The sequence below is a fragment of the Lipophrys pholis genome (genome assembly GCF_963383615.2).
Source record: "Lipophrys pholis genome assembly, chromosome: 1".
NCBI lineage: Eukaryota > Metazoa > Chordata > Actinopteri > Blenniiformes > Blenniidae > Lipophrys > Lipophrys pholis.
The window spans coordinates 20,152,542-20,179,696 of NC_137635.1; the positions used below are offsets into that span (position 1 = coordinate 20,152,542).

The 27,155-nt window shown below is 42.8% G+C and overlaps 1 protein-coding gene across 3 annotated transcripts; it reads right to left on the reverse strand.

The window, feature by feature from the left end:
- Positions 1–1,324: 1,324 nt before the first annotated feature.
- On the reverse strand, positions 1,325–24,221 carry ppm1bb (protein phosphatase, Mg2+/Mn2+ dependent, 1Bb). 3 transcript variants are annotated; one of them, XM_080488581.1, is made up of 6 exons: positions 23,811–24,221; positions 13,464–14,306; positions 10,436–10,553; positions 9,149–9,260; positions 7,983–8,040; positions 1,325–2,718 (listed from the first exon to the last, which is right to left on the reverse strand). In XM_080488581.1, exons 2-6 carry the CDS (start codon positions 14,292–14,294, stop codon positions 2,689–2,691), a joined length of 1,149 nt encoding a protein of 382 aa, XP_080344707.1. In that variant the 5' UTR covers positions 14,295–14,306; positions 23,811–24,221; the 3' UTR covers positions 1,325–2,688. The 3 variants fall into 3 exon arrangements, with proteins under 3 accessions (XP_080344707.1, XP_080344705.1, XP_080344706.1); XM_080488579.1 differs by lacking the exon at positions 1,325–2,718 and adding an exon at positions 3,550–6,455; XM_080488580.1 differs by lacking the exons at positions 1,325–2,718; positions 23,811–24,221 and adding exons at positions 3,550–6,455; positions 23,635–23,781.
- Positions 24,222–27,155: the final 2,934 nt, after the last annotated feature.

Consider the following 27,155-nt stretch of genomic DNA (forward strand, 5'->3'; position numbering starts at 1 on the left):
CACACACATGCTGCGCAATCCCATAATCCCACTCCAGATTGAGAACACCTTCAAGATACGATGTGATTATGATTAGGGATTATGATCAAATTATGACAGAGTGACAGATTAGACGAGTGTGTGTGTGTGTGTGTGTGTGTGTGTGTGTGTGTGTGTGTGTGCAGACATATCCAGTACATGAATGAGGTGAAAAGACGTACTTTGTTGTTTAGATTACAGTGCAAAAAATAAATACATCTAGAAGTGGTTTAAGTAATAATAAAAAAAAAGAGTTTAGAAACAATTTAACAAATGAAATATAAAGAAATTAAATCTGGGGGCTGGTGAAGTAGTGGTCGGCACGCTCACCTCACACCAAGATAATCCCATGGTGAGGGCCTTTAAGAGTTTGCATGTTCCTCCTGCATGTGTGAAGATTTTCTCATTCTCATGGACGAGTTAAAACATACCTTTAAATTAACATTTAGCGCCACCAACAGGTCAACAATCCCGTATTGACTTTTTTTTGTGTGTGTGAATACTCATATACAGCTTTATCAGTGACTATAGAAGTGTGTGTGATTGTCTCTGTTTGTCCTGTGAAGTATTGAAGACCAGTCCAGGTGTATCCTGCCCTCACTCATACTCAGCTGGGATTGGCTTCAGCGACCTGCGACCCCACCCAGGATTAAGCGGTATAGAAGATGGATGGACGTACAGATATCTCATCAATGAATTTAATGCTCTGTGACGGATGATCACCTAATTCGACCTGGACCACATACCAATATAAACCCTGTTCACATGAATGGCAACTGATTTGAGTCACAACAAATGGATTATTACATGATAAAGGACACTACGTTCTTTTATTAGCTCTGCCAGTACCTCAGACATCTTTTAAACCAATGTCTTCTAAATGTTAAATCTACATCTTTTATGTGTATAACAATAAATGGTATTACTGTAATACAAACACTATGTAAATGTCTCGTTCCATCCCAAACACTGGGAGTGAAATGTTAGTCTAGAGCAGCCACAATAGATCTTGGAGTCCAAAGTATTACAGTTTGATGTGTAAACACATGAATAAATCATTTTACCAACTGGATTGTGTCTGTGTATGTACATCAAGCATGCCCTCTATCAGCCATCATCTGAACTGATATTTCACCTCTTACAAATGAACACAAACTCTTAAAACCCCAGTGAATGTGAATCTGCATTATGAAGGCTGTGAGTTTAAGATTTTAATGTTTGGATCTGAAAATGTCTCTTGAGATGTTCGAAACAGTGAGACACCAGGTTTTCTTTGTGAAAACACGCAGCCACACCGGGAGTCCTTGGCAGGTATTTTATTTCATATATAGACGCTTTCTGTAATCAAATGTGAGTGCAATCAAACAACAGCAATACAAACATTACCAATGCAGTCTGAGAACCAGGAACAGGGTTAAAACAGGGAATTCACTCACTCTACACAGCGAGCAGCTAGTAACCTCATGGACATTTAAAAAACAAAAACAAAAAAAACAAAACTTTCCTCTGTCAGGACAGTCTGCTGTCATGTGCACCTCCAAGCACGGTGGTGAGGAGGCAGGAGGGGGAGCCCACAGGAGCGCCCCCTCCTGTCCCTCCTCATACCGGAAGTCCAACCAGTGATTAAACAACCGCCCTACCCACCCACCTTTCCCCACCCACCACCCCAAAGCCATGAGTCCAGCTTGCACTCGGCTCTTCAGTAATAACCTCCCACCCCCACCCACCCCACAAACAGCCGTGATTATCGTCATGATCCTAATAGCATCAATAAAAATAAAAATCCAAATCATTTCCACTTCTCACACGGCGAGAGCCTGTCAGTGTTCAGGGGTCCTCCGGGCTCAGTCAGTCTTAACCAACGGCTGTCCATCCGGGTCCATTAGAAAAACCACGTCCACACATGTAGAACCAGAGTCCTCATGCAGTGCCCTGCGGTGGCACATCACATACGTGCACAGGTGGACAGTGGGCGTTTATGATTTTGTGCGTCTGTGTGTGTTAGACAGAGTGTGTCATGGGTGTGTCTTCAAAAGAGGGAAGAAGCAAAGGTGTTAGGCAATTATCAGACCCAGGAGCACAGGGGGAAAAAAAAATGTCCAGAAGAAGAATTACATAGAAAGTCTTTATCCACCACCTGTCTCCTCTTGGCCCTCTTTCACAACACACTCACACAAACTCTATCTCGCGCACACACAAACACACACAAAATAGGTCCTTATGTCAATATGAAGTCAGATGTTCAATGTCAACATTCAAGAAAAGGAAAAAAACAAACAAACAAAAAAACACTTCAATGGTAAAAATCATGTCTACCATCACAATGTTTCAGTTCATAAAATCTTGACATTTCTGAAAAGTGATTCTTGTATTTCCTCCAGGTTTAAAGCAGTATGCGCGCACGTGTGTGTGTGTAAGTTGTTGTCTTTGTCCCACTGCTGCAAACACTCACACACATGCACAACCGACATACGCACACTCACGCACTCCAGCACACACCACATGTCCTCTTCTAGTGGAGAAAGACATGGCGCAATGGAGAGAGAGAGAGAAAGAGAGAGAGAGAGGGAGGGAGAGAGAGAGACAGAGAGAGAGAGAGAGACTCCTCCTCTGGGGTGGCTGCACACATCACCAGGAGGAGACGGGAGGGGAGGGCCGTTGTTGCCACGGCTACCAGGGGTCGTCCAGCTCACCGGCACTCTAGGTGAGTAGAGAGGAGAGAGATGGAGAGAGTTCTGCGTTAGGTTTGGCGTCTTTCACCACAAGCAGAAGTTGCTGAAGATGCTGCTCCTGATGCCTTCAATGAGGGCAGAGTTTGAACCTCACCCCTCTTTTTGTTCTTTTGGATTTACTCAATCTGAGTGGGTAAAGGTGGGTGACGGTGAGATTGACCCCTGCCCGGCCTGTCTGATGACTCACCTTGCGGAGAATCACCAGGCCAACTGTCAAGACTGAAAAACAGGGGAGGACCGGAGAGAATGGACTCCCTATAGCCTCCGTGTTGCCGGCTTGCAGCGGCCGGCTTTTATTCTGAAGTCTCTCCTACCCGAGAGCTGCTATTGTTTTGAAGGAGATGACAGATTAACAGATGAAATAATGAGTCTGCGCTGGGTCTAAAAGCTGACAGAGGAGAGCGAGGGAGGTGAGGATTTATTTTCGGCTTTAGCGCTTTCCAAAAAAAAAAAAAAAAGCAGAAAAAAAATAAAAACTCCACAGCCGACACAGACAACAGGTTTAAGGAGGAAGCACATTGAAAGCCTCTCCTATAAGTGTCAGGGAATGGCCCTGTAACAAACGCCACCAGATTCCATTTTTTCAGGAATAATAAGTGCAATCAATTTTGAATAGGAGAAGGCACATTGTTGTACGCTTGGTGTCGCTTATCACGCCACTGCTCCTACACTTCTGCACAAGTGACCGTTTTGGTACAGAGCCAACAACCCGAGCTATACAGTCAGTTCGCACTTGGGGGTGGGGGAGGGGTCGGGGGGGGGGGGATACTCAAAACACTTGACACAAATCGTAGCATTATACCTCAGATCCTTTTTATTTGTTCGTTTGTCACCTGCAGGACTGATGTATCCCGCATAACAGAATACAAATACAACTCATACACACACACAGACGCACAGTGTTCAGCTTAACCTCCCCTCACCATAGTTAAGTGCTTTAGATATTGAGAAGAAGTGCGGCGCATGCGTTGCCAGAGTCTCTGGGTTCAGCGTTAATACAGACTCACGATGCCCTGCCTCTACCTGCTTTCAAAGAAGAATGAACACGAGGTTAAGCAGCCTGTTGCCATCAGTCTTTCACAATGAGGTAAGTGTTGGCGATGGTGTTGTTCTGAACAGGCGGTGTCAGAACCTGCGAGGAGTGTGGTAAGAGCTGCATGGGGGCTTTTATCAAGTTGTGAAACTCGACAGCTCTGAGCAAAGCGAACCTCAATGAACAGTGGGTCCATTAATATTTCAGCGATAGTGTAAAGTAGCTACGGCTACACAGGTGTGAAGTTTACTGCACAGGCTAGCGCTAAACCTGGTGTTTAAGGCCTCTACTGGACATCACCGCACCAACACCAGCGACTTTGATATGTATCTGTGGGATTGGAGTAGTGGGTGGACACTCCAGGAAGGGCTGCTAAGTTAATGAAACATCTGGAAGCAAATACTAACAAATTAGCCATCTAACATGATCAACATGCCTTTAAGGTTGAAATGTGGACAAGCAAACCGCTTCATACGTTGGGTTGAATACCAGCTTGTTGAAAATGTAGATCAAGTAAAAGTGATGGGCTTAACATAGGGAACATAATACATTAAAATGTATTATAGTTTAGTATGAATGCAGCTGATCAAAGAGACTTGAATAAGCTAAACACAGTCCTGGTTCATCTTCAATTGCTATAAGTTTTGAGTTTTAAATCCTAAGATTGTCCAATATGACATCTGTTTTATGTCTTTCTACCTGATAAAAAAAAAAAAAAAAAAAGTCAACGGGGATGAAAAACACACTTTGCTCGTATGCAATCTCTTTTCCTTTCCAGATCTGGAAATCAAACAAGTGGGAATACTTCCCAATGTTCTTATTTCTCTGTAGAAAACCCTCGATGCTCTTTTTAATGTGTGGAGAAACGACTATATACATTGGTCAAAACTGTTTAAGAAGCATTAACATAAGAGACATAAGTGAACAATGAATGGTCCGTGTGCTTTGTTCCAAAAGCTGCAGTGTAGTTGAGCTTTGCTTTGATATGAATGCTTACAATGGCAGGTCACCAACAGCAGCTCATAATCCTAAATTTGCAATAACGCGCCTTTGTTAAAACTTTAAATCGAAGGTTTGAAAACAGCAGTAAGCCAGATGACACGTTGTAGCCCTGAGTCCGCTGCGCTGTTGCACGTCCAAGCGAAGGGTTACCACTGTAACGAGTAAACATTTCTGAAAATTACACTTTTCTTATCGATATTTTTCCCCCGCTTTTCTTGCATTCGGTAATTTGAAGGATTACGGGATTGAGAGCGGCAAAAGTGCAACTACACACGACGTATTGATCAGGACCAGGGACGCGTAGCGTTTGATGGCTGCTTGTGAGGCGGCTCTCTAATATGTGGTGATGAGAGATACAAGTGGTTTTAATGACACCGACAGGTTTGAGCATTGCAAAGCATGCCATCGATTGGGTGGAACTTTTCAGTAGGGATGATTGGTTTCCCGCTCGGGTCACACACACACACACACACACACACACACACACACACACACACACACACACACACACACACACACACACACACACACACACACACACACACACACACACACACACACACACACACACACACACACACACACACACACACACACACACACACACACACACACACACACACACACACACACACACACACACACACACACACACACACACACACACACACACACACACACACACACACACACACACACACACACAGTGTGTTCTGAGTCTGCAGATGGGAGTCGGCCTGGAGACGGTGCAGTACGTTGCACAGCTGGAGTTCAGTGTCTCCTTCGCCTTTTTCTGAGTCAGTTGTTCGGCTGTACGCAGCTGTGGGTGGTGAGGCTGGGAGCGGAGAAGGGAGGGTCAGCCAGAAGCAAGAAACCGGTAAATGGAGGCCATAGAATGCAAGGCTCACTTTGGCTTCCCCAGCCGCCACTTTTGCGAGGACTAAGAAATCGCTACCACTTCGTTGATATTGTAAACATCAGTCTGCATGGCCGAGTTGATAAAGTGACTGGCAAGTTTGGGAATCCAAGCCAAGGTGGTCAGGAAAAGGAATAAAGAAAAACAAACAAACAAAAAAGGAAAGAAAGAGTTTGTGTCTTGAAGATAGAACTTGAATAGACTTGAAAGCCTTTTTTTTTTTTTTTTTTAATGAACTCTACAGAGTGACGTATCTTGGCTGAAGAACCACAATTGAGCTGGAAATGGCCAACGAGTTTATTCAAGTTCTGTGATAAGGGAAAGAGGAGGAGAGGTCAGAGCACGCCTCGCTAGAGCTTTGGGGTGGGATGGAAGAGTGGGTGGGGTGGATGGATGGGTAATGCAGGCGGGTGCTCAGTCAGAGGAGGGATCAAGCAGACTTTGGGGCAGGCGCGTCTTGGCTGGCCTCCGGCTCTGCAGGCTGGGGTGAAGGGGGAGAGGGAGGGGAGGCAGAGGTCTCCTGGCTGTCCTCATCCTCATTGGCGTCATTGGAGTTCCTCCCGCTGTCCCATGCTGCTTGCGCGGCAGTGCCCTCCCCTCGCAGGTTGTAGGCAGCCAGGGGCTCCTCCAGCACCGAGCAGTACTGCCCCAGGTGGTGCAGGCGGAACTGCCGCAGAGCCTTCTGCAGATGAGCCGCCGTGCTGCCACCTCCCTCCTCACTCTCCTCCTCCTCCTCCTCTCCCCCCGCACAGGCCTGAGGTGACACGCCAGGGTCAGACTCTGCAGGCACGCTCCATGATTAAACAACACACCAACACTCGCGGACGCACATCCAACAGGCGGCGGCACAATGCACTCATCATCACCACAGAAATATCTCCCACACAGTAGCGTGACACAGTCAGAGACATTCTTGCACCAGTTAGACAGGCTCATGCAAACACTACCTCTGACCCTGTGACCAACAACCCTTTGTGAGATTCACTGTGTGGTGTAAAGGGGGGGTGGGTGGGTGGGGGGGGGGGGGGGGGGTACCCACAGCCCAGAGAAAAGAGACTGCAAGTTAACACTCCATGGATATTAAACAAAAGAAAAGAAATAAAAAAGCTAATACACACGTGCATACACCTTCACATTCATGCCTGCAGGCTCTTTCAGACTTGACACTGAGCCTGTCACAGGACCTTGATCAACATGTGATCACCTGGAGAAATCACATAATTATGACAACTAGATGTTGACGTTTTTATGTGCACTTGAGAAATGTGATAATGGGGGGAGAAAAAAAAAATCCTGGTTTCAGTCCAACATGACATTTCTTTCAGAGTGAGGTAGGGGTCTAAACTCCTCACGATCTCAGCGTTAGCTGTGCTGAGGGTTTTCATTTCCTTCACCATGACGTTTGTCTCTTTACTTTCCTCTGCTGCACTGCCCGTTTGTTTTCTTTTTCCCCTCCGTCAAGGTTTTCAACAGTCTTGTTCTTCACACGAACACGTAAAAGAGCGGAGACTACCGAGTCTACGTTGCACAAAAACACTGGCGTGACGGAGAAAAGTCCATACGTGTTCATTTTGTTTTCTCATAATCACATGACCATGGTTACCTGACAAGGCAGAACAAGATCTCTAAAACTTTCTGAAGAATAGAGACGTCTGTTGAAAAACAACAATGCGTGCAGCTTTCACGATCGTGGTTGCAAGATAAAAAATACTCAACTTATTTTTGCAGGTATTAATTTAATCTTTAAAGGGAATATTTGCGATGAAAAATGAACATATAAACATATAAAAGGAATAAAACCTGTGTAGATTGGCTGATATTGATACCTGAAGACACGGTCACTAATGAAAAATTAATTATGTTAATTTGACCTAAAAGGTCAATGATGATGAAGGCCAATCTCTCAGGCTTATACAACTTTTACAACCATTAAAAAAAAAAAAAAAAAAAATATATCACATTATTTGCTTGAGTGACTGCTGGTAAATCTCCGATTGCCAAATTTAGAAGCGTTTTTCATCAAACTGATGGTTGAAAGTCAGCTACGGCTGACTGGCTCTCTCAAGTCCGCACTGCTTGTCAACGTAAACTACTGTCGATTTGAGTTTCACCGAGCTCGCCAAGGATATCCTGCTAAGATCTTTCATCTTCTCACTCTTTCACACACACTCACACACACACACATAACAGAGTGTCCTTGTCTGGGGCTGGTGTGTGTTCATGAGGGTGTGAGAGGGTGAAGGGTTGAAGAGGTGAGGGGTTCGGAGAGAGGTGAACTCACCCCTTCTTCTTCTCTGTGAGGGTTCAGCCTGTTGTACACAGCCTCGATCACACTCCGCCTGCAGACACACAAACATCGCACAGCTTCCCGCTTAGAGAGAGGGACGGACTCCCCACATAATAACAGTCTCTTCTTTCTTCGCAAATGTTTATTGATTGAGATTTAATGGAGCTAAAAAAGCAACTAAGTCGATATTTGAGAGCATAAAGAGACTATGGATGCTCTTTATTCATGCGTGCAGGTGAGCTGTTCTGATAAGTGTTACTTACGCCTGCCTGTCAGTGCGAGCAGGATGCAGCGGCTGTGTTTGTATTGTTATGAGTAAAGCCACTTTTTGTTCGGGTGTGATCTTCATTTAAAAATTGGACGATTGCTAAACGACAAAAGGTGAACTCGTAATTCACCCTTCCATCAAATTTAATCAAAAAAAAATTGAACAAAAGATTCAGACAATTTAGGTTTCGGTGTATGATGCTGGCAACCACTTCAATCGATTGACAAGAAATATTAAGAAGAGCAACTGTTTGGAACTACGACTGTTAAATTCCAAAACAATCATCAAAATATTTACACCTGGAGCCACGTGAAATAAAAAAAAAGTTCTTTTTTTAACATGACTTTTACATTATTTAATCATTAGCAGCCCATGGACATTAAAAATGAAAACGTGCGCGTTGTCAATCGTTCCATTATTGTAACAATTCTTCTTGGAAATTAAATATTAGATCATTTGAAAACCTGTTAATTTCTCTATTAGATGGTGCCACATTTGTAAAGGAACATGCATCTGGGGGATGAGCAGCCGAGCAGAGTATCCTGGAACACTTTGGCAAAGTTATTGATAAACCCCTTTTCTTTGTCTGTCGACTCTTTTGTTGACATTCCAGTCCACTTTATCACAGACCAAAATCCAAAATGAAGAAATTGTCAAACTGCCAATGTTTTGATTCCTCGGGCTTTGGAACGCTGCTCGACAACTCGCATACTCTGCTGCTCATCCCACAAATGTATGTTCCTTAAGGATGCGGCACAAAGTAAAAAGACAAATAATTAAAGATGAATTAAACAATCTAAAGCCTGAGGCAGGAGGTTAATGAGACATTTCAACTCCCTTTCCTAGCACGATGTGTTTCATGTGTGTGAAACGGCGTCTGCTGTATATTTACTTGCTTGCCAGGCCTCCGCCGGGTGGAAGGTTGGGGATGTTCTCTGTGGCAATGCTCCTTAGGACAGACATCAGGTCGGGGACTCGAGCATCTCCAGAGTTCGACAGAAGCTCTGCGACATAGTAGCATACGCCGTTAAGTTGTGCAGGAAAAACAAGATTACAGTACATTTTATGATTGTTTCTCCCGCTGCCCAGTAGAGAAGCCAATCATCAACCGTGGAAAAAAAAATAAAATCAGATAGGCCACTGCGGGCCTTTTTTTTTTTTTTTGCAGCACTGCTCTGTAGCACAGATTTCAAATATTTGTGCTGCCTAAAGAATGATTATTTTGCTCTGGTTATGCACACAGAATCTGAGCACAGCTTGCAGCCACTTCTCCACTTCACCTTTTGGGAAAAGGCATCGAACTATTTACAAAGTATATTGCAGACAATATTAGTAACGCACGATAATTATAGGCACAGATAATTATCAGCTCGATATTAGAAAGCAATGACATCACACATACGGGTTAAAAAAGGTCATATTTTTGTAGGCGAGGCAGCGATGCTTAGAATGAGTTACGTTTTCAGTGTGTTTGGCCTGCTCTGCTGCTGCTGGTATCATACACATGTCATTTTGATGTGCTGACTCCAGTTGAAACCCCTGTGTTTTCTTTTTGTTTCGTTTTTTTTTACAGTTTCCAGAGAGGACGACACCATTGTGCTGATGACAACTGATGTGCTATAAATATTCATAAAGGAACACAGAAAACATAATGAGTCTTAATGAGATTTTGAGTTGTATCGTCAAAAGTACTCTATTGCTTGAGTTCTGGTTCTGTAAAATCTTTGGTTTAACTAAACTTCAGTCAATAACAGTCTTTCACCAATTTAAAATTTGTATTTGTTTTTGCAAGATTGTATGAATTAGTAATGAATTTTGACTTTTGAAAATCAGTCATCTTTTTTTTTATAAATTTTTTATTTTTTTTTAAAAAGTCATGTCAATTACGTTTTTCATGAATTCAGAGAAAGGTATAAACAATATTAAAAAAAAGAAGCAGGAAGCTTTTGTGCAGCTCCGACCTAAACATTTGCATCAAACTAGTATAAATTTAAAAGGCAAATCAGAGATTTGAAAACAGAAAATATTTTTTTCTTATACACATTAACAGTTCCAATAATGCAACCATTCATAAACGGCTGTCATGGAAAGTGGTCACGCACCATTAGGGGCAACTCAATCGTAATATCCTGTGTGTGTGTGTGTGTGTGTGTGTGTGTGTGCGTGTGTGAGCGCTGACCCTCGACACGGGTTTCCAGGTATTTATCCAATTCCTCTTCTTTCTTCACCGCCTCCTCTGAGATCTTGGGAGCTCCGGGTAAACACACCAACACCACGCTCATGTTGTCCCTGCTCCCCTGCGGAACGAGGGACAAACGGTTAAATGCAATCTGCACAGTGACTCCATTGAGGATTAAGTCCATCAAACTCAAATCAAATTCATTTGTTGTTGCAGGATCTTCCTGGGGATCTGTTTCTGGGGATCTGAAGCTAATTAACTGTATTGTATGACAGTTGTTATCAATCCTTTGAGAAATTCAGCATAAAAGCTGATTATCACTTCATATCTTGTAGAGTGTTCTAAAATAATCTAAAATAGCAAGTAAGTATTTAAAGGGTGTGTGTGTGGGGGGGGGGGGGGCAACAGACCACAACCTTGTTGATGATATCATTACAGTTGTAGTTAAACAAGAAGTACATAAATGGAGAAAACCATAAGTAAAAAACAAATACAACTGTGTTATGAGAAATGGCAGAAATTAAACAAAAACAGCGGCACGTTTCTTTTTTGAAAGATTGATAAACACGCGTGTCTGGTCCGGACCGTGCCGCCCGTGCACCCCACCAGGCGCCAGTACATCAGCCCAGAGAAAACCACCCCCCCAGCCCGGAGGAGCCCACAGCAGGAGGAGAAGAGACTGCAGGGCCCCAGACACTGACACAAGCCAACCAATACAATTCTATGATGCTTCTATTCTACTTGCTCGGAGTTTACCGATTCACTTTGCGATCTGCATGGATTAGTGACATTACGCGATAGCTAGATGCGAGTGCGGGGTCTTTATCCAGTTTTAAAAGAAGTTGCACAGTTCATTTATGGAGGCAGAGTAGAAATCACTTTAATCTTTTCAATCATCCTAAAAAATGTTTGTGAGAGTAAAGGCCAGAATGTTTTGTTGAATTCCGCAGGCTACTCATCGTGTCCGAGGGCTTTGCCTTCAGGCATATGATCGGACAGCTTCATGCCTATTGAGACGGGCGCAGAAATGTGTCTGTGGCAGATTCTGATGGGTTTATCTGTGAAGAGTACAGTTTTATGGAACTCACTTACTGTGTTGTTTATTTCATTGATATTACCGTTTAGTTTTAACTGAGGAGATTGTACATGTCTCTTTGTTCTGTTTTAGTTGACAGCCTAAGAATTTGCCTGATTTATTCCCAAATTGAAAGTTGTCCAAGTGTAATCTCTGCAGTTCAAATTGTATTTTTGGTTAACTATCTTTTATTTAAGTAAATTTTTAATTATCTTAACTTCCTTCTGGGAGGTGGCATGAGCTGTCTCATGTATTTTGCCTCTCATGACTACATTAGATGTTTTTAAAGAATGTGATGGAATCTTTTATCACGCTATGGCTAATTGGTCCTAATAGAGCTTTTTATTCAAATGCAACGCACTTTGAAGTTTCACAATTTTTGAGATGGACTTCCTAAAACACCACCAGTATTTTATTTTTTTAACAGCACCTTTTAATGTGCATTATTGTTGCACGTGTACCACAATTCAGTCTCAGTTTCTCACCAGTCCACTGAGCTACAGGTGGCAGTGATGTGCAGAGCTTCGCAGCACTGAGAAGTAAACAATACAAGACCCGTGCTTTTTTCTGTCAACACTCACAAGAACGTCATTCAAGATGCTCTAAATTTGTTTTCTGCTTGAGTGAGGAGAACTGTAAAGAAAACAACATTCCTGTAAAGAGGGTTTCAGCAAAAAAAAATAAAAATAAAGGGCCATAATAACAGCGTATGGTTAACATCCTGTTAAACATACTCAACATAACAATCAAAATCATACATACATAAGACTACATATAAAACGTTGCAGAGCGTATTAATTGGCATTTATAGGACTAACAGACAAAACTCCGGGCCCTCAACCTAATGAACAGTCACCTTGTCATTACCTTGTAAAAGTCGATGTGTTCACAGTAACTTTCTGTAAGCGTACAGTGTCACATACATCACTACAGGCAGTGAGGCAGCAGAGGAGATTTATGACATCGTGTGGCTGTTACTTGAGATCGCCCGTCCAGCAAAATAAAAATAACTGGGCCGCTGTGCTCTCCCTGATTCTTGGAGTACTCCAGACACACAGAATAAGGGATATGTGGGAAATCAACAACTGAGGAGGTGGACTGGTGAATGAGGTTTGCACCAGCAGAGAGCACTTATTTATTATTTATCATGACATTTCACAGTAGAATATTAAGATGATTAGAACAGTCTTCTCATTGTTTTACTTAGGCACGTTAGGTGGTTTTTTATTTTTAAATGCAGTCATGTTTTTTTCTTCTGTCATGAGCAATTTCTAAGGCCTTGTTTCCACAGCACAGAATGTGACGGGATGGAACAGGACGGGTTTTATTTGTGCGTCCCCAACGCTAAAGTTGTGTATGGTACCGAAAGAACGGTATGCAAGGGTTACGAGTTTTCGTCACCCTTCCATTGGGCTACCCAGCACAACAGAACAGTTCGCATTTGTCAGCGCAAAACGCAGCTGTCTGCTGATTGGTTAGTGATTTACGTCACTTTCGATAAGCCCACAATATTCAAATATCTCATCGTCCACATAGATCCTATGTTGTTGTTGTTTACATACTCCGCTTTGCGCACGCTGGTTGTTTTGTTCAACTCGATTTTTTTTTTTTGCGGCTGCACTTCCGCTTTGGTCCCGAGAGGGCCGAGACTACTGTTGCGTAATGATGTTACATACCTGCGTCGTTCACAACCCCCGCCATCATTTTAACCATACTCTCTGTGATGGGACCGAGCAACGGCGTCAGATCTTTGTTTTATTGACCCGTCACATTCTGTGCAGTGGAAACATAGCTTAACTGAACAAATCTGACACAATTATTACTTCACCATGGTATCTTTAAGCCAAGCATGATCCCTCTGGCAATAATAGTAATCCTGAAACTGTCCTACAATTTGCAATGAAGATTAAAGTCATTAGAATGAAGACAGGCTTCAAGCTTTCTCCTACTTACCTTATGCAGACAGGTGTCTACCACCGCGTTGCAGACCTTCTCCAGGTCGTCGCACACTTGCAGTCGAGAGCGGACAAACTCGCACAGCTCCTCGTTGGACATGACATCCCAGATTCCGTCGCATGCCAGGACAACAAACTCGTCTCCTTCGGCCGCCCGCTCCAACACACACACCTCGGGCTCGGGGCTCACCAGCTGCTCCGTGGGGCCCTTACCATCCACACATTTGTAGTCGTAGTCCCCGAGGGCCCGGGACACAGCCAGGGAGCCGTTTACCCTCTGAATCATGACGGAGCCACCAGCATTTTGGATGCGCTCCTTTTCGCGGGGGTTGCAGGGCTTGTGGTCCTGGGTAGAAAAGCCCACCTTGGTGTCTCGACTCAGCACGGCCCGCGAGTCGCCGCAGTTAATGAAGTAGAGGTGGGTGGGGCTGAGCAACACGCACACGGCCGTCGACCCGCTGCGGTCCAGGCCCTGCCGCAGGTCGGAGAAGTTGCGCATGTACTCGTCAATGTTCAGGAAGCCGGAGCGGATACCGTCCTTCACGCCCTCCACGGAGCCGGGACCAGAACCGAATACGGCCCCTCCCGACAAGATGTGCTCCAGCAGGTGGCCGGAACAGTAGTTGGCCACCCGGGAGCCTGCGTGGCCGTCGTAGACGGCAAAGAAGGACCAGTCGGTGAGTCCATGGGGAAGGCCCACCACAGCTGTGTGGGCGTCCTCCATTTCCACCCGCCAGCCCTGCATGGAGCTCAGGCCATAGCGCAGCCCATTGCCCTCACCGTGGGCACTGTGTTTCTCCGTCTTCGGCTTGTCCAGGAACGCACCCATTGCTGCCTATAGCTGGAGATTTATAGAGGGAAGAGGACAAAGAAACAGTCAATAACTTTACATCGGTAACAACAAATAAAGTCAGTCATTTCAAGAAAAGTGGTCAGGCTGAATGATATTATGTGACCATGTGATGATGTTTTAATTACTGTGATATCCTTTATGATGAATAAACAGTTAAGTAGCTGACATTGATGTATATGTGCTTCAAAATAACAGTGTTCTCTCTCTCACCCGTAATTTTCACCATTTTACAGACGCTTTTTTTCTTGTTCCCGACTTAATTATTTAATCCGACAATATTTATGTATTAATTGCACTTCTCATTCGTATTTCAACTTCTTTCATTTTGAATTTTCACAGTACAGAAAAAAATGTATTGCACTTCAATCTTTTACATATTCACACCAGAAAAACAATACATTTGAAATATATCAAGCAACTCAGAGCCACAGTAAAGCTTTTCATTCACCACAAAACAGTCAGGTCGACTTAAATATATATTAAAGCAATTAATATAGCAATAGTGTTTTTGATTTTGTAAACCCAACAGATATTTTCACGTATTTTAGAAGTTCTTGTACGATCACCATGTGCACAAGGAAATGATCCATTTAAAAATATGCGAGTGTAACAAAACTGTGTTCACTATATATCTTTTTTTTAATAACTCTAAATGAGAGTTTAGCTCGTTGCTACTTACTGTGAGCACTGAGCGCTTTTAATTACTCAATGAATAGTGTGAGACCGTGATCCTGACAGGACAAAGATAGCTGAGCAAGAACCAGAGCTGAGGATTACGGTGTAGATTTAAAGCTTCTTTAAGGATATAGAGCCTCTTTCTCTTTGAACACACAGTGGGTAATACCATTAGTTCAGTTTCTGGCAAGCAATAGTGCAACATTACTGACACGGCAGTGTTAGAAACTCCACTGATAACAACTGATTGGAATAATATCAGACTTTGAACTACATACATGGATAAATTGATTGGATTGCTTCCATATTTGTGTTGCTACAACAGAGGGGAGACTGTAGTAATACAGCATTCACATCCCAAAGAAATATAGTACTTAAATAGTAATTACTCGACTAATTCTCACAGGATTGGTATTGTGTTTCTGTCTGGCAAAAGTTGAGTCAATAAAGTGTTTCAAAAGACTGATCTTCCTTCAAGACTTCACCATGGCCAAGGAAAGACAATTTGGTAATTAATCAATCGCCCATATATTGCATTTTGGCTGTTGGGCCATTCTCAATGACCCAAAATGCTTTTGCTTGTGTAATCTATTTTGAAATCTGCTTCCTCTGCAAATGATTGCATCCTGGACTACATGGTGAAAACTACAAATGAGATTTCAAAGTGCGAAATGTAAATCGAACGTAATTTGAAACGGAAACAATTGTGATTTACTGTCAGCCTTGAAAAGAACAGAGCTCAGGCTTATGAGGAAACTAGAATATAATATGTGGCTGTACAACATGTGATAAAATTCATTTAATAATTTTTCATATACTATTATGGTCAGTGTTGTAGCAGAGCCTCCAGATCCTCAGAACCATCAGTTTTCAAATGCTCAACCGCCTCTTGCCATATCACTGGCATTTTTGACCTGTGCTGTATTCTCCCGTCATGCTGATCAATTCTGACCTAAATGTCAGCAACTGCTAGTATGGAGCAACTTACAGAATGCCTTGCTTGGCTGGTATTGAAGTACTCGAGAGGTCTTGAAATCAATGGAAAGCGATAAAAATCGAAGGCGCCCTGGCAGCATATTGATTTTTCGCTCTGCATTACTTCCCACATGAACGCACACATGGCACGGCAGGCATGTGCCCAAAAAAGGCCGCTACACGCAAGCAGTCACTACAGCTGGTTTCAGAAGAACATGCGCGAGTGTTTGGGTCTGCGCATGTGTGCAGTGTCACCGTCTATGTGCGAAGAAAAAAAGATGCTCTATAAATACGCCAGGCCGGTTTGGATTTCATGACCAGGGTGAGGCAGCGGGCCACGCCATTCACATTTGCAACTGCTCCCCTGCCGCACCATTACGACAATCTTCTTTGTTACCCTCACAACTCCAAAGTGAGCTGCACGTTCATGCAACAGTTAAGAAACTGCTCACATATGTGTATGAGAGAAAGGCAAATCTGTTATGTTCAGTCGCAGCAATTCTCTCTAAAAATAAAACAAACACACTGCCATTGCCTAGCAACCACCCACCCTGCAGTGCAAGCATCCAGGCTAAGCTTCATTCAGCGACATCCCCCTCTCCATGTCTTTTTCTCATTCGCTTTAAGACACACACACACACACACACACACACACACACACACACACACACACACACACACACACACACACACACACACACACACACACACACACACACACACACACACACACACACACACACACACACACACACACACACACACACACACACACACACACAAATACACACAACTGCTTGGTAGCAAGAGGAAGGGGGGAGTTGCATCATCCATCCATTAAAGCCGTTGCAGCAACCAGACACTGAAAGGAGACGTGCGGGCTGCAAGATCACATGCTGATACTATGTGATTGTAATGGTACAATAGGCTGCTGGTAAATAAGACCAGTCGCAACTCTAAAGTGGAGAGAACATCTCCTCTGAGACATCAGAATGAAACCAGGAAGCCTTGAAAACCACTTGACCCTGGCAAAACTGCTGTCACCCATGCTGGAACCACAGGTCGAAACCAACACCCCCTGATGCCGAGACTCACGTCTGCCAAAAAACCACTGGCTAGGAAGAGGGAAGTGGAGGGCTGGGGATTACATAATGCTGCAGAGAGCTTAAACGCTCCTACCAGCGCAGTCTCTTGAACGCAAAACAACTAATGCTATCGTCGAAGCAAGGTTAACACACTGCATTCAGCACTATCGACAAGTACACATTAATATGCAACCACATACTGGAGCCTCGTCTCCTGGTTCACACTAAAGACACAATGTCTGTGGATTCCAATGAAGACAACAGTGTGAGGATCAGGAGAAGTTGGAATAGATACTTTCTCATCTATTCAAGACTTTTTTTTTCAATGAGATCCAAGACGCTTGAAGACTTTCTCCACGAACTTCGAGACCTCTGTGTTGCCGCCTACATATTGAATTTGAAGCAGTGCGAATTCACCGGGTGTTGCTTTCATAAATAGTTTTCTGTCATGGATGTATAACCAAGAGTGTGTTCGTGGTGACCGGTGAGGTAAATTACAACACAAAATGATAGAGGTAGGGGGGTGGAGGCGGCCGTTGTTCCGCAAAGCTAGAGACAGAACTCCATCACACCTCATCAGCACAACACAGATTCGCAGCGACAGACAGAGCCCCATTAAATCTGATCAGTTCTGTTGTTTATCCATTTCTGAAGTTGCCATCAGACTGAGTGAAAAGACAATGAGAACGTTTTTTGTTTATTTTTCCTGAGTTCCAGCAGTCATCTGGATAATGCTGCATTTTACATACATCTGTCAGTCATTGTGTTCTGTGACGTAACTGAACGCCTCCTATCAGCACAACGACAGAGCGCTAACCGACGACGTGCTACTAAAGACTTTTACTTTAGTGTGTCTATGTTGACCGGGTTTCCCAATGAAAAAAAAACATTTCTGAAAGCAAAAACTGATGTGGCTGACTCGGCTTTGAAACTGTTGATGGCCTTTCCAACTACCTACACTTGTGAAATTGGATTTACCACACTTGTTGGTCTGAAAACAAAGCAACACAACTGTTAAACATGGAGTCTGATATGAGATTCAAATTCTCAAGTTTGGAGGCAGAACGTGCCTCACTGGAGTCTCATAAAAAAACAGCAACATCCATCTCTCATTAATACTGAAGAAGAGGCAATGGGGAGTAAGAAAGAAGTCTATAAAAGCTGTTTTAGGAGTTGCATGATATTGATGATGTGGCATTTTTGTGATGTTTTAGTGAGAAGCCGTTCACAAGATGATTGGTTAAAAAATACAAAAAATCCCTGGAAGTGTTCAATGGTAAAGCGTCATGTTCCAGGTAGTAAAAGTCAACGCTACTGTTTTACAAATTTCACACAGTCCCTCTTTTAGAATGCGCCATCTGATTTTGTCTTTGTTCACAAAGTTTACAAAGAAGATCGAGATCACTTTAACTGTCCATTTTAGTTCTGACAGTTTAGTGGGAGTTAGCAGGAACAACACACACATTTGTACGGTATGCAGTGAATAGCTTTGAGAACTTAAGTTCGATATTCCCCTCATGTCATAAAGCTCATGTGTGCTCCCTGCTGGCATGATTGTGGTTGTTTTATTAGTGCTGAACCCCATCTTAGGAGCAACCTCTTTCAAAAAATAGTCAGAAATCCTCAGTTTACTTCAATTTAACAGCTCTGGCTCACAATCAAAAATAATTAAGCATCTATCCATCTGGCGGATTGCTTCATTGTATTCAAGGCCTTTAGACTTATGGGCCGAAACCAGGGTTCACTCGGGACAGGCCACCAGTTCATCACAGGACAAACGTGCGAGCGTTCACACGTAAAGCAATCTGAAGTCACTAGTTAAACCTCGGGCTCATGGTTTTGTACTGTGGGAAAAACCAGAATCCCAGGAGAGAATCCATGCACACACAGGGAGAACATGCAGTCTCCACACACAAAAGCCCTCCTGAAAAATAACTGAAAAAGTTTTCGAAAGCTGCATTTACCCATCTTATGATACTCAAATGTCCTATACTAACTGTAAAGTTTCCTCTAACATGAAGGAGGACATGGTCAAACAAATAAACTACTAAGCCAACCTCAGGGAAGAAAACCTCCTGAATGGAGCATCAAAAACAACAGAATCAGCGTGGACTGAGGGACAGGGAGCATTTTGTTTAGCTGGAGCCTCCAGAACAGAAAGGTCTCATCAAATTGTGGTGACGTTATCAGTCTGGAAACACGGACTTTGGAGCAGCCAAGCCCGAATTGAGAGACAGTTCACATTATGCAACAGGTTTTACTGTACAATAGCAATACTTTCTCAAGCCACACCTTCCCGCCCATTCACACACCTTAAACTTACATGACACCTTCATATTTGTTTGATCTTATCTGACATCCAGATAAGACATTTAACCTTTGCTATAATCCAACTGCTTTAATTACATGCAGAACTAAAATGTACAACATGTTTGTTATCGCTTAGTTGTGATATCAAAAGGGTACTGAACTCATTGATATTTGAAGGACGCGTTTTTGAAGACATTTCACAAACTAGAAGAATGGCGACACAGGTAAGTTTGTGCAGCACGAGGGGACAAATGCACAAAGTGCACAAACGGACATCAGACAACCACCTCAGAACAAATAAAAATCACAACTTAATGGGACCCATAAAGTCTCAGTAACAACCACATGAGAGAACAGCCGATCAATGCTCTTCTAAGGCAGTTTTTTTTTTAAACTTTACTGTTAAAACTGCTGAATTATTAAGCCCATCATAGGAAGTGAGAAGTGAAAACACGTGCCAACTACAGCCTTGGTCTGACATACACAGTACTGACTTAAAATAATACAAAACGCCCCCACAATTTGTGCTTGAGTAAACAACTGTAATAATTACACAATCATCCCATGTGATAAAAAAAAAAAACAATAGTTCCAACACAAGTTTGCAACAAAGCTTCCTTAAATCTTGCTGAAATATAAGTTAATTCTCTCCACAAGTGACTTAAAACAGATAATCAAGGGACTATAAATATTAGAACCAGAAGAAGTTGGTTGATTCAGTCAGGAGGAGATATTCTAAATAAATCTGACAAATATCCATTTAACCATCCTCTTTATCCAATTTGGGGTTGTGAGCTCATGGAGTTGATTCAATCTAATTATGGGGGAAGGCGGGGTCCCCCCAGGACGGGCCGCCAGTCCATCACAGAGCAAACAGTCACACACACACACTCACACCTACAGCCCGTAAAGAATCACTGATCAACCTAAAACATGACGGTGAGTGGTAACCGGAGTAGAACACCCATGGAGGGGAATGAAGAACATGCAAACTCTGAACAGAAAGGCCCCTAAGCCCAATCCAGATCTTTCTTGTTATGAAGTGAGAGTACCAACCACTGCACCGCTGTGCAAGCTTTAAGCATACCGTCATTATCAAAACACCAGGACTTGCTCAGTCATTCATCAGGAAAGTGCACATTTAGATTACTGCCTTAAAGAAAATACATTAAGAATTAATCAGTCCTCAAGACGCAGATTGACTAATCCATAACTGCTGCAGCTCTGCAATGTCAACACATACTTGTTCACCATCTATGTATATATATATATAATATGAATCCAGTATGAAGGATAGCGCACTTGAAATCAATGTGTCATTTATACCAATTAGGCCTGTTGCCCATGCACCTCAGCTCAGACTCAGAGTATATCATCAGAGCAAGCAGTTAAAATATATATATGGCGCATATTTGCACAGACGATTGGCTTCTTGTTAACAAAGTACTTCTTGTCCAAAGTGAATAATCTGTGTAAACAAATGAATAATCGGCTCTAAATTTTACTCCAATAAATCTCTTTGATTTGTCACGGGGGGCTTTTTTTTATCTTTATTGTTTTATTGTTGAAGCAGTGCAAATTCTTCCTTTTAAAAGACCAGTGTAGGTTCCTGTAGCAATTTACAGTTTTCACAAGAATTTTCTGACGCCTACAGTTCCATCAGCGCCGCAGACCTAAGGCCAATACGATCTGTTAAACTCTAAAATAAGCTTGTTGACTGTCTCAGTCTCCTACTGACACTGTGCTTCATCTGCTCCACAGTCTTTACACAGTGACTGCTGACTCAGATAAGATTAGCAGCTATTGAACTCCTCGCCAATCTGACTGGCAGGGCGCAGGTCCAACACTAAGTGATGTCATATACTAGTCACCTGTGCACCTTATCGCAATCTGATATACTAGAGAAGGTGAGTGGGACGGCTACATTTCAACACTGAAAAATTCATGACAAATTTTGACATAAGCTCTGGCTTGGATGGCACTTTTATTGCGATATAGTCAGAAAATAAGAAGCAGCTTAATCATATGACATTCAATAAAATTTTCAAAATTGTCTGTACATGCTCATCCTCAAGACAAGAATCCAAGAGCTACACGTTAAATATATAATATTATCAAACAATTATCCCTTCATAGATTCAGCAGTTGAGAGTTTTATGCACAGTTTGTCACTTTTCATCATTCAATCACAATACCATGACATTCCCAACACAATAAACTGGAAAATACAGGAACTGATGAATGGATACAAGAGGACTGGACAGGCTACATCATATAGACTGCAAACAACTTCTTGATTATGTTTGTATTACAGAAGAAAACAATTAGCAGTGGTTCAAGAAGACAGCGTTAATCTGCATGTTCTTCTGCTACTATTACAGCCTCTATCCTAATGACTTAGATTGAATCGAGCATTGTTGTGATCATGTTTATGAGATACAGGAAGCACATTACTGGCATTGATTTTAGTGCTTTTATCTCGTTATTTTGGATTTGTGCTGGGCAGAGCATAATCCTTAACAACCATTAACACATCTGACAAAACTAATTAACCGAGAAACTTAATTGGATAGCTAAAATGTTTTACTTATATATTAGTCCTGCATGTGACATATTCCATTGACAAGCGAGAGTACAAAGACCAGAATTAACTGGATTAAAAAAAAAAAAATTTAAAGTTGGATGTGCTTTGCTGATGAATTTGCTTCAATAACCACGAGCAGCACTCTAGAAGCAAGTCCTTTTTATCGTCAGAGCAAGCATACACACACTTTACATTAGTGACCATACAGTTCCTTTAATCCGAAGGCATAGACCAAATCTGTGAAATGTAAATGTGTGCAGCATGCAACTATGCAGAACTGCCACACATTCTGCAATAATGAAGACATTTCACCTGAAATGATTGGTCAATGTTTAATCCAATTTGTAAGGTTATGAACTTATAGCTAATGTTAGTTATTTCGGAAGGCCCTTATCTGACTGTAACTCATCAGATAATAGGGAACTCAATAGAATCTGTAAAGTGATGAGCAGCACTGGTGCCACAGTGAAACTAATGATAAAATTGCCAGTCATTTAAATATTTCATGCCTTCTGATTGATTGAATTTGCTTTGACAAGGATAGTGCACATAAAACGTGAGGCTTCGTGGTCATAATTCCCCTGTAAGATAGCCGTATACATATTAGAACATGCAGTACCTTTCTGCTTTGGCATGCATTTCTGTTTGACACATATTGATGATTAACTCTGGACATTATGACCGACACATAACTGGAAACTCACTGAAATCAATGGGACCCTTTGGCAGTTTGCTTAAACACTTAACACGGTTACAAAAGCCATCAGACTGCCAAGCTACCGTCACACAGCCAACCACTGACACCCATATGACAAAGTCCACAAAGCTGTCATTAGCTTGTTATAGACGGAGCCTCAGTTTCACAGCACTTAAACAGATCACTCAACTTTTTGCATCTTCCTAATGCTGTGATAAAGTCTCTATGTCCCCTGAAACCTGACTGATCATCAGTCGAATGTTTACTGTAGTTGAGAAATGCAGAAATAAATCAGATCTCATTCAAAACAACGACACTTAAGCGTGTTCGAATTACAGTATCCCAGAGATTTTGAAGCTCATTCAAAAATGTTTTAATTTTGTTTCGTTAAAGTTGAATTTTACTTCATGTTCGCCACGTTGGATCGAGCCCAGATTTAGGAAAAAAAACAAAAAACACCACCACACATTTCAGAAATCACAAACTTATTGACAAACTTGTCAAGTAGTGGATTTCATGATCGTTTGGTTGGGTTGGGCGTACATGTGGAAGACACAGCGGCATGTTTCCTCATTTAGAATAAATTCATTTCATCGCATGTTTGTTTTTTTAGTTCTTCTTTTTAATCGTATCGTGTTTGCAGCATTAAAATGTGCAGCGACTCGCCGAATCAGATGCTAATTACATAGCTCGTGTGTGCTACTGAAGCTAGTCCGGGACCAGACTAACCACTGGACACCAACGTGTGGTCAAAAAAAATAAATAAAAACCGGTCCCATTAAAACACACTCCAGATTAGCTTCAACACGGGATTGGTTTCACTGGGTCGATCTGGAACTCAAAATCAGATGCCCCAAGTTTTGTTTGTTGTATCCGTGTATTTGAACGCCAACGCTGTTGCACAACAATATTTTTTTTTTCTCTCGCTATGCTGGAACCAAGTGACTGATTTTGGAAATGCGTTTGTGTGTTAAATACCAATCCACTGACCACACGCTGAACTCCCCCTCCACGGAAAGGCCTCCGCTCCGCTGTTGATGTGCGCTAGCGTTTAGCCGGCGTGCTAACGGCAACTTACCAGCTAGCCGCCGCTGGAGCCAGCGCACTTCCCCGGGTTGTCAAACTCCGGCTAATGACGTTAGCGCACATACTAGCATGCTACTTACGTTTTCCTGCGGCTGTGCGAATGTCGATCCAATCTTGATGGTGTTGGGAGACGCCGCTTTCTCCGTGAAGATATGTCGTTAACCTAAGCTACCTGGGGAGCTAACGTTAGCTGGCTAGCCGTGTTGTGTTTCCTTGTATGAAAAAAAAAAATAATAATAATAATCGAGATTGGCCTCAGACGAGCGGCGATAATTCCTTTCTCGGTGGTCCCCTGCTTGGACAGCGTTGATTTTTACGCATGTTTGACGCCAGTTCTGTCCCTCACAATAACTGAAGACAATTCCGATCGCTCCAAAACAAATATGGACACTGAGAATTCGTTATATTATACAACAGTGACAAATCTAGCACTTTCTTCCATTGAAAGGCCAGAGCTATCCTTCGACTTTGGGTGCTGAACAAGAGGAGGTGTTATTTTTGGCATCTGCGCGCTGATTGGCTCTCACGTCAAGGCACCGCGCACGATCATTGGCTGTCTCTCCTGTCAAGCAGCTCTGCCCCTGTCCCGTACTGGGTTCCCATTGGTCTGTTCCGAAGTTCTGCGAGCTCCGTAGGATACACTCGTAACTTTTACTGGCGTACGCCGAAGCTTGTCTGAATGGGCGGAGGCAGACTTGAAATAGAAGCGTTCAACTCCGTGGCGGAGGGAGATTGACCCTAAAGTCCCCCGACCAGACCTCGGGATCGATACGGTAGCAACGCGGGGCACGCCTGGGCTGAAACGGGCTGGATATCTGTCATATTTGAAAGTTAGTGTGTACATGCCGCAGTGCCCAAGACGAAAAAACAAGCGCAACGTAAACTAAGCGCAGCACAGATGACTGAAAAGGTTAAAAGGGGACTCCCCCTTTAACCTCTTTTGTACTTAATTCATGAGTGATTAGTCTGATTGTGCAATATTTGATGCCACAAACGTGAAAATTAATTTTCAAAATTTCCAAGCAAAGCTAATTCAAACTATAACTATGACAAAATTTCCACTTCTTTAAGTCTCCACCGTGTATGACATCATCGTTTATTTTATGTTGCATATCATTTATTGAGAGCTTTAGTGTTCCTAATATTGTATCAATCAGAAAAGAAATTAAGGACACAAAACATTTGAATGAGTCATATGAATCCCTGCATTAATCATTCACTCATGCACAAATATGCAAGAGCACAGATGGGCTTACAGATATGTTTGTTTTACGTATTACTTTAAGTATCACATGACATTCTAACTGCATCTCTAACCTGATTCTCTGGTTCTTTTTCCCCCCATTTTCACTCTCCTCCTCAAGTCCGGTGTTTTCACTGTCTGTTGTGACCCTAACTTGCATTGCTCGGGAGACTGCAGCCTAGAAATGTAGTTGTGTCCATTTCCTCTAAATTGATAGTAGGTGGCACATCAAATACATTATGTATGTTACAGATTGTCTGGTCCCGCACAAAGATGTAGCTATACCGAAACATTTATACCGTCGCCTCAGGGCAACGTTTGCATGATATTTTCCGAAAGCAGCAAATGAAAAAACTCAATTTTAGTATACAAGTACAACAAAAAAATATATTTAGACCATCACGTATGCTTCTTTACATGTTTCTGCACATATTTATTCATCAAGTTATTTCTTTTTACAATAACAATGTAGAAAGGCAGATTAAATATTGCAGCCGCAGCTTTCAAGTGGTCTCCAATCCATCAATTCAAACCCTGATTTTCTTGGACAGAAACGTATCCCGCAACATGTAAAAGAAAACAAATTAAAGTCAGGGCAGTGTCCGGGCCAGAAATGTGTTTTGTTTCTCGGTGATACTGTATAGGGCTGATAAAGAGTCTAACGCTGCCCACACTGTTTATGGTTTTGTACTGCAGCTTATTTTACAGTTTTTATTCATCTTCATAAGTCCTATGATAAGAATATTTCCGAAATGAAATTCTAGTGCAATCCTTACTCCTTTCTTTTTATCGTTCATGAGAACAGTTGGAGAGCTGCGGAGCTGCTTTCTCTGTCCTGCTCACCAACAGTTGTTATACCCGCTCACTTTCTCTTTCACAAAACTCTGGTTCACTGAAGGAGGAGCCCCTCATTCATCCTCAACTAACCCACATGAAAAATAACCTGTTTCCACCGTGTGCGTGTTGTAATAGCAGCCTCAAATGAACTCTACCTTATCTTCGATAGAGCTGTCTGCATCTTGATAATCTAGCTCAGCCATTTGGTTCAAATCACCCCTGCATGGTCTGGCCTACCTTGTTGGAACCAGAATGTTTTAAGGTCGTGCTTTCCAATCTTCTTTTCACAAGAGATCTCCGAGAGTTTAATGAGACTGTTCACCAGCTCTGTAGATGATAGAAAATGTCTTCATTTTTTAAAAACATGTGCAAGTCTAGTTTTGACTATAACCCTAACTCTGGTGATTGCCCAAAGTGGACCTGAACTCCAAGACAGGAACCTCTGGGTGGCTTCAGGGCCAAGGGGGCAACTGTGTCCAGGTTTGAGTCATGAATAGGAGAGGCAACTGAGGAATCCATTATGTCAATGAGTGTCCGCCACAAGTAATGTGTGTGTGTGTGTGTGTGTGTGTGTGTGTGTGTGTGTGTGGAGAGAGCAAAAGACAGAGCGAGAGAGGGACAGAGAGAGAGAGAGAGAGAGAGAGAGAGAGAGAGATGCCAGGAAATCAGGGCTTATCCGTTGTCATTTTGTGTTTCTCCCTCAGGATTAGACTTGTGTCTTATTAATGAAAAACTCATCAGATATCAGAACAGCTCCCTGAGGAACCAACCAGGGTTATGAGACACATGTAAGATTAAGACCCGGTTTAAATACCGTGCGCGTGTGTGTGTGTGTGTGTGTGTGTGTGTGTGTGTGTGTGTGTGTGTGTGTGTGTGTGTGTGTGTGTGTGTGTGTGTGTGTGTGTGTGTGTGTGTGTGTGTGTGTGTGTGTGTGAAGGAGAGTTAGTGAGTAGCAGAAGAGAGACGGCAGAGTGGTATTTAATTTTCCAAGATGAGGGATTATCACTAGCAGAATTTGATCATTCAGCTCTGATCTCAGGATGTTCAATCACAGCTTATCCCAAATATTAAACTCGCTGTCTTTTGTCCCCTTTTGCCTCAATCCCCAGCACACACACACACACACACGCACACACACGCACGCACAGACACACACACACGTGCACACACAAACACATAAACATATTTCCACACACACAGATGCTTGTGCCGCTTCTCATCCAGTAAAGTGGCCTGCTGAGCCTCCTGTCCGGGCGGTGTGTGTTATGTGATTGTTCAGCCACCTGGTGACCTCCGGGGGTGGGCGAATAGACGGCAGAGGCCGGTGGCGTGGGGTTGTGCCGGG

Excerpts from the sequence above, each read along its gene's own strand:
- ppm1bb (XM_080488579.1), bottom strand. The coding sequence starts at position 14,294 with ATGGGTGCGTTCCTGGACAAGCCGAAGACGGAGAAACACAGTGCCCAC. Across the intron at positions 9,261-10,435 it reads CCTGGAAACCCGTGTCGAGG|AGCTTCTGTCGAACTCTGGA; the intron begins GTCAGCGCTCAC and ends ACTATGTCGCAG. Across the intron at positions 8,041-9,148 it reads GGCGGAGGCCTGGCAAGCAA|GCGGAGTGTGATCGAGGCTG; the intron begins GTAAATATACAG and ends GTGTGTCTGCAG.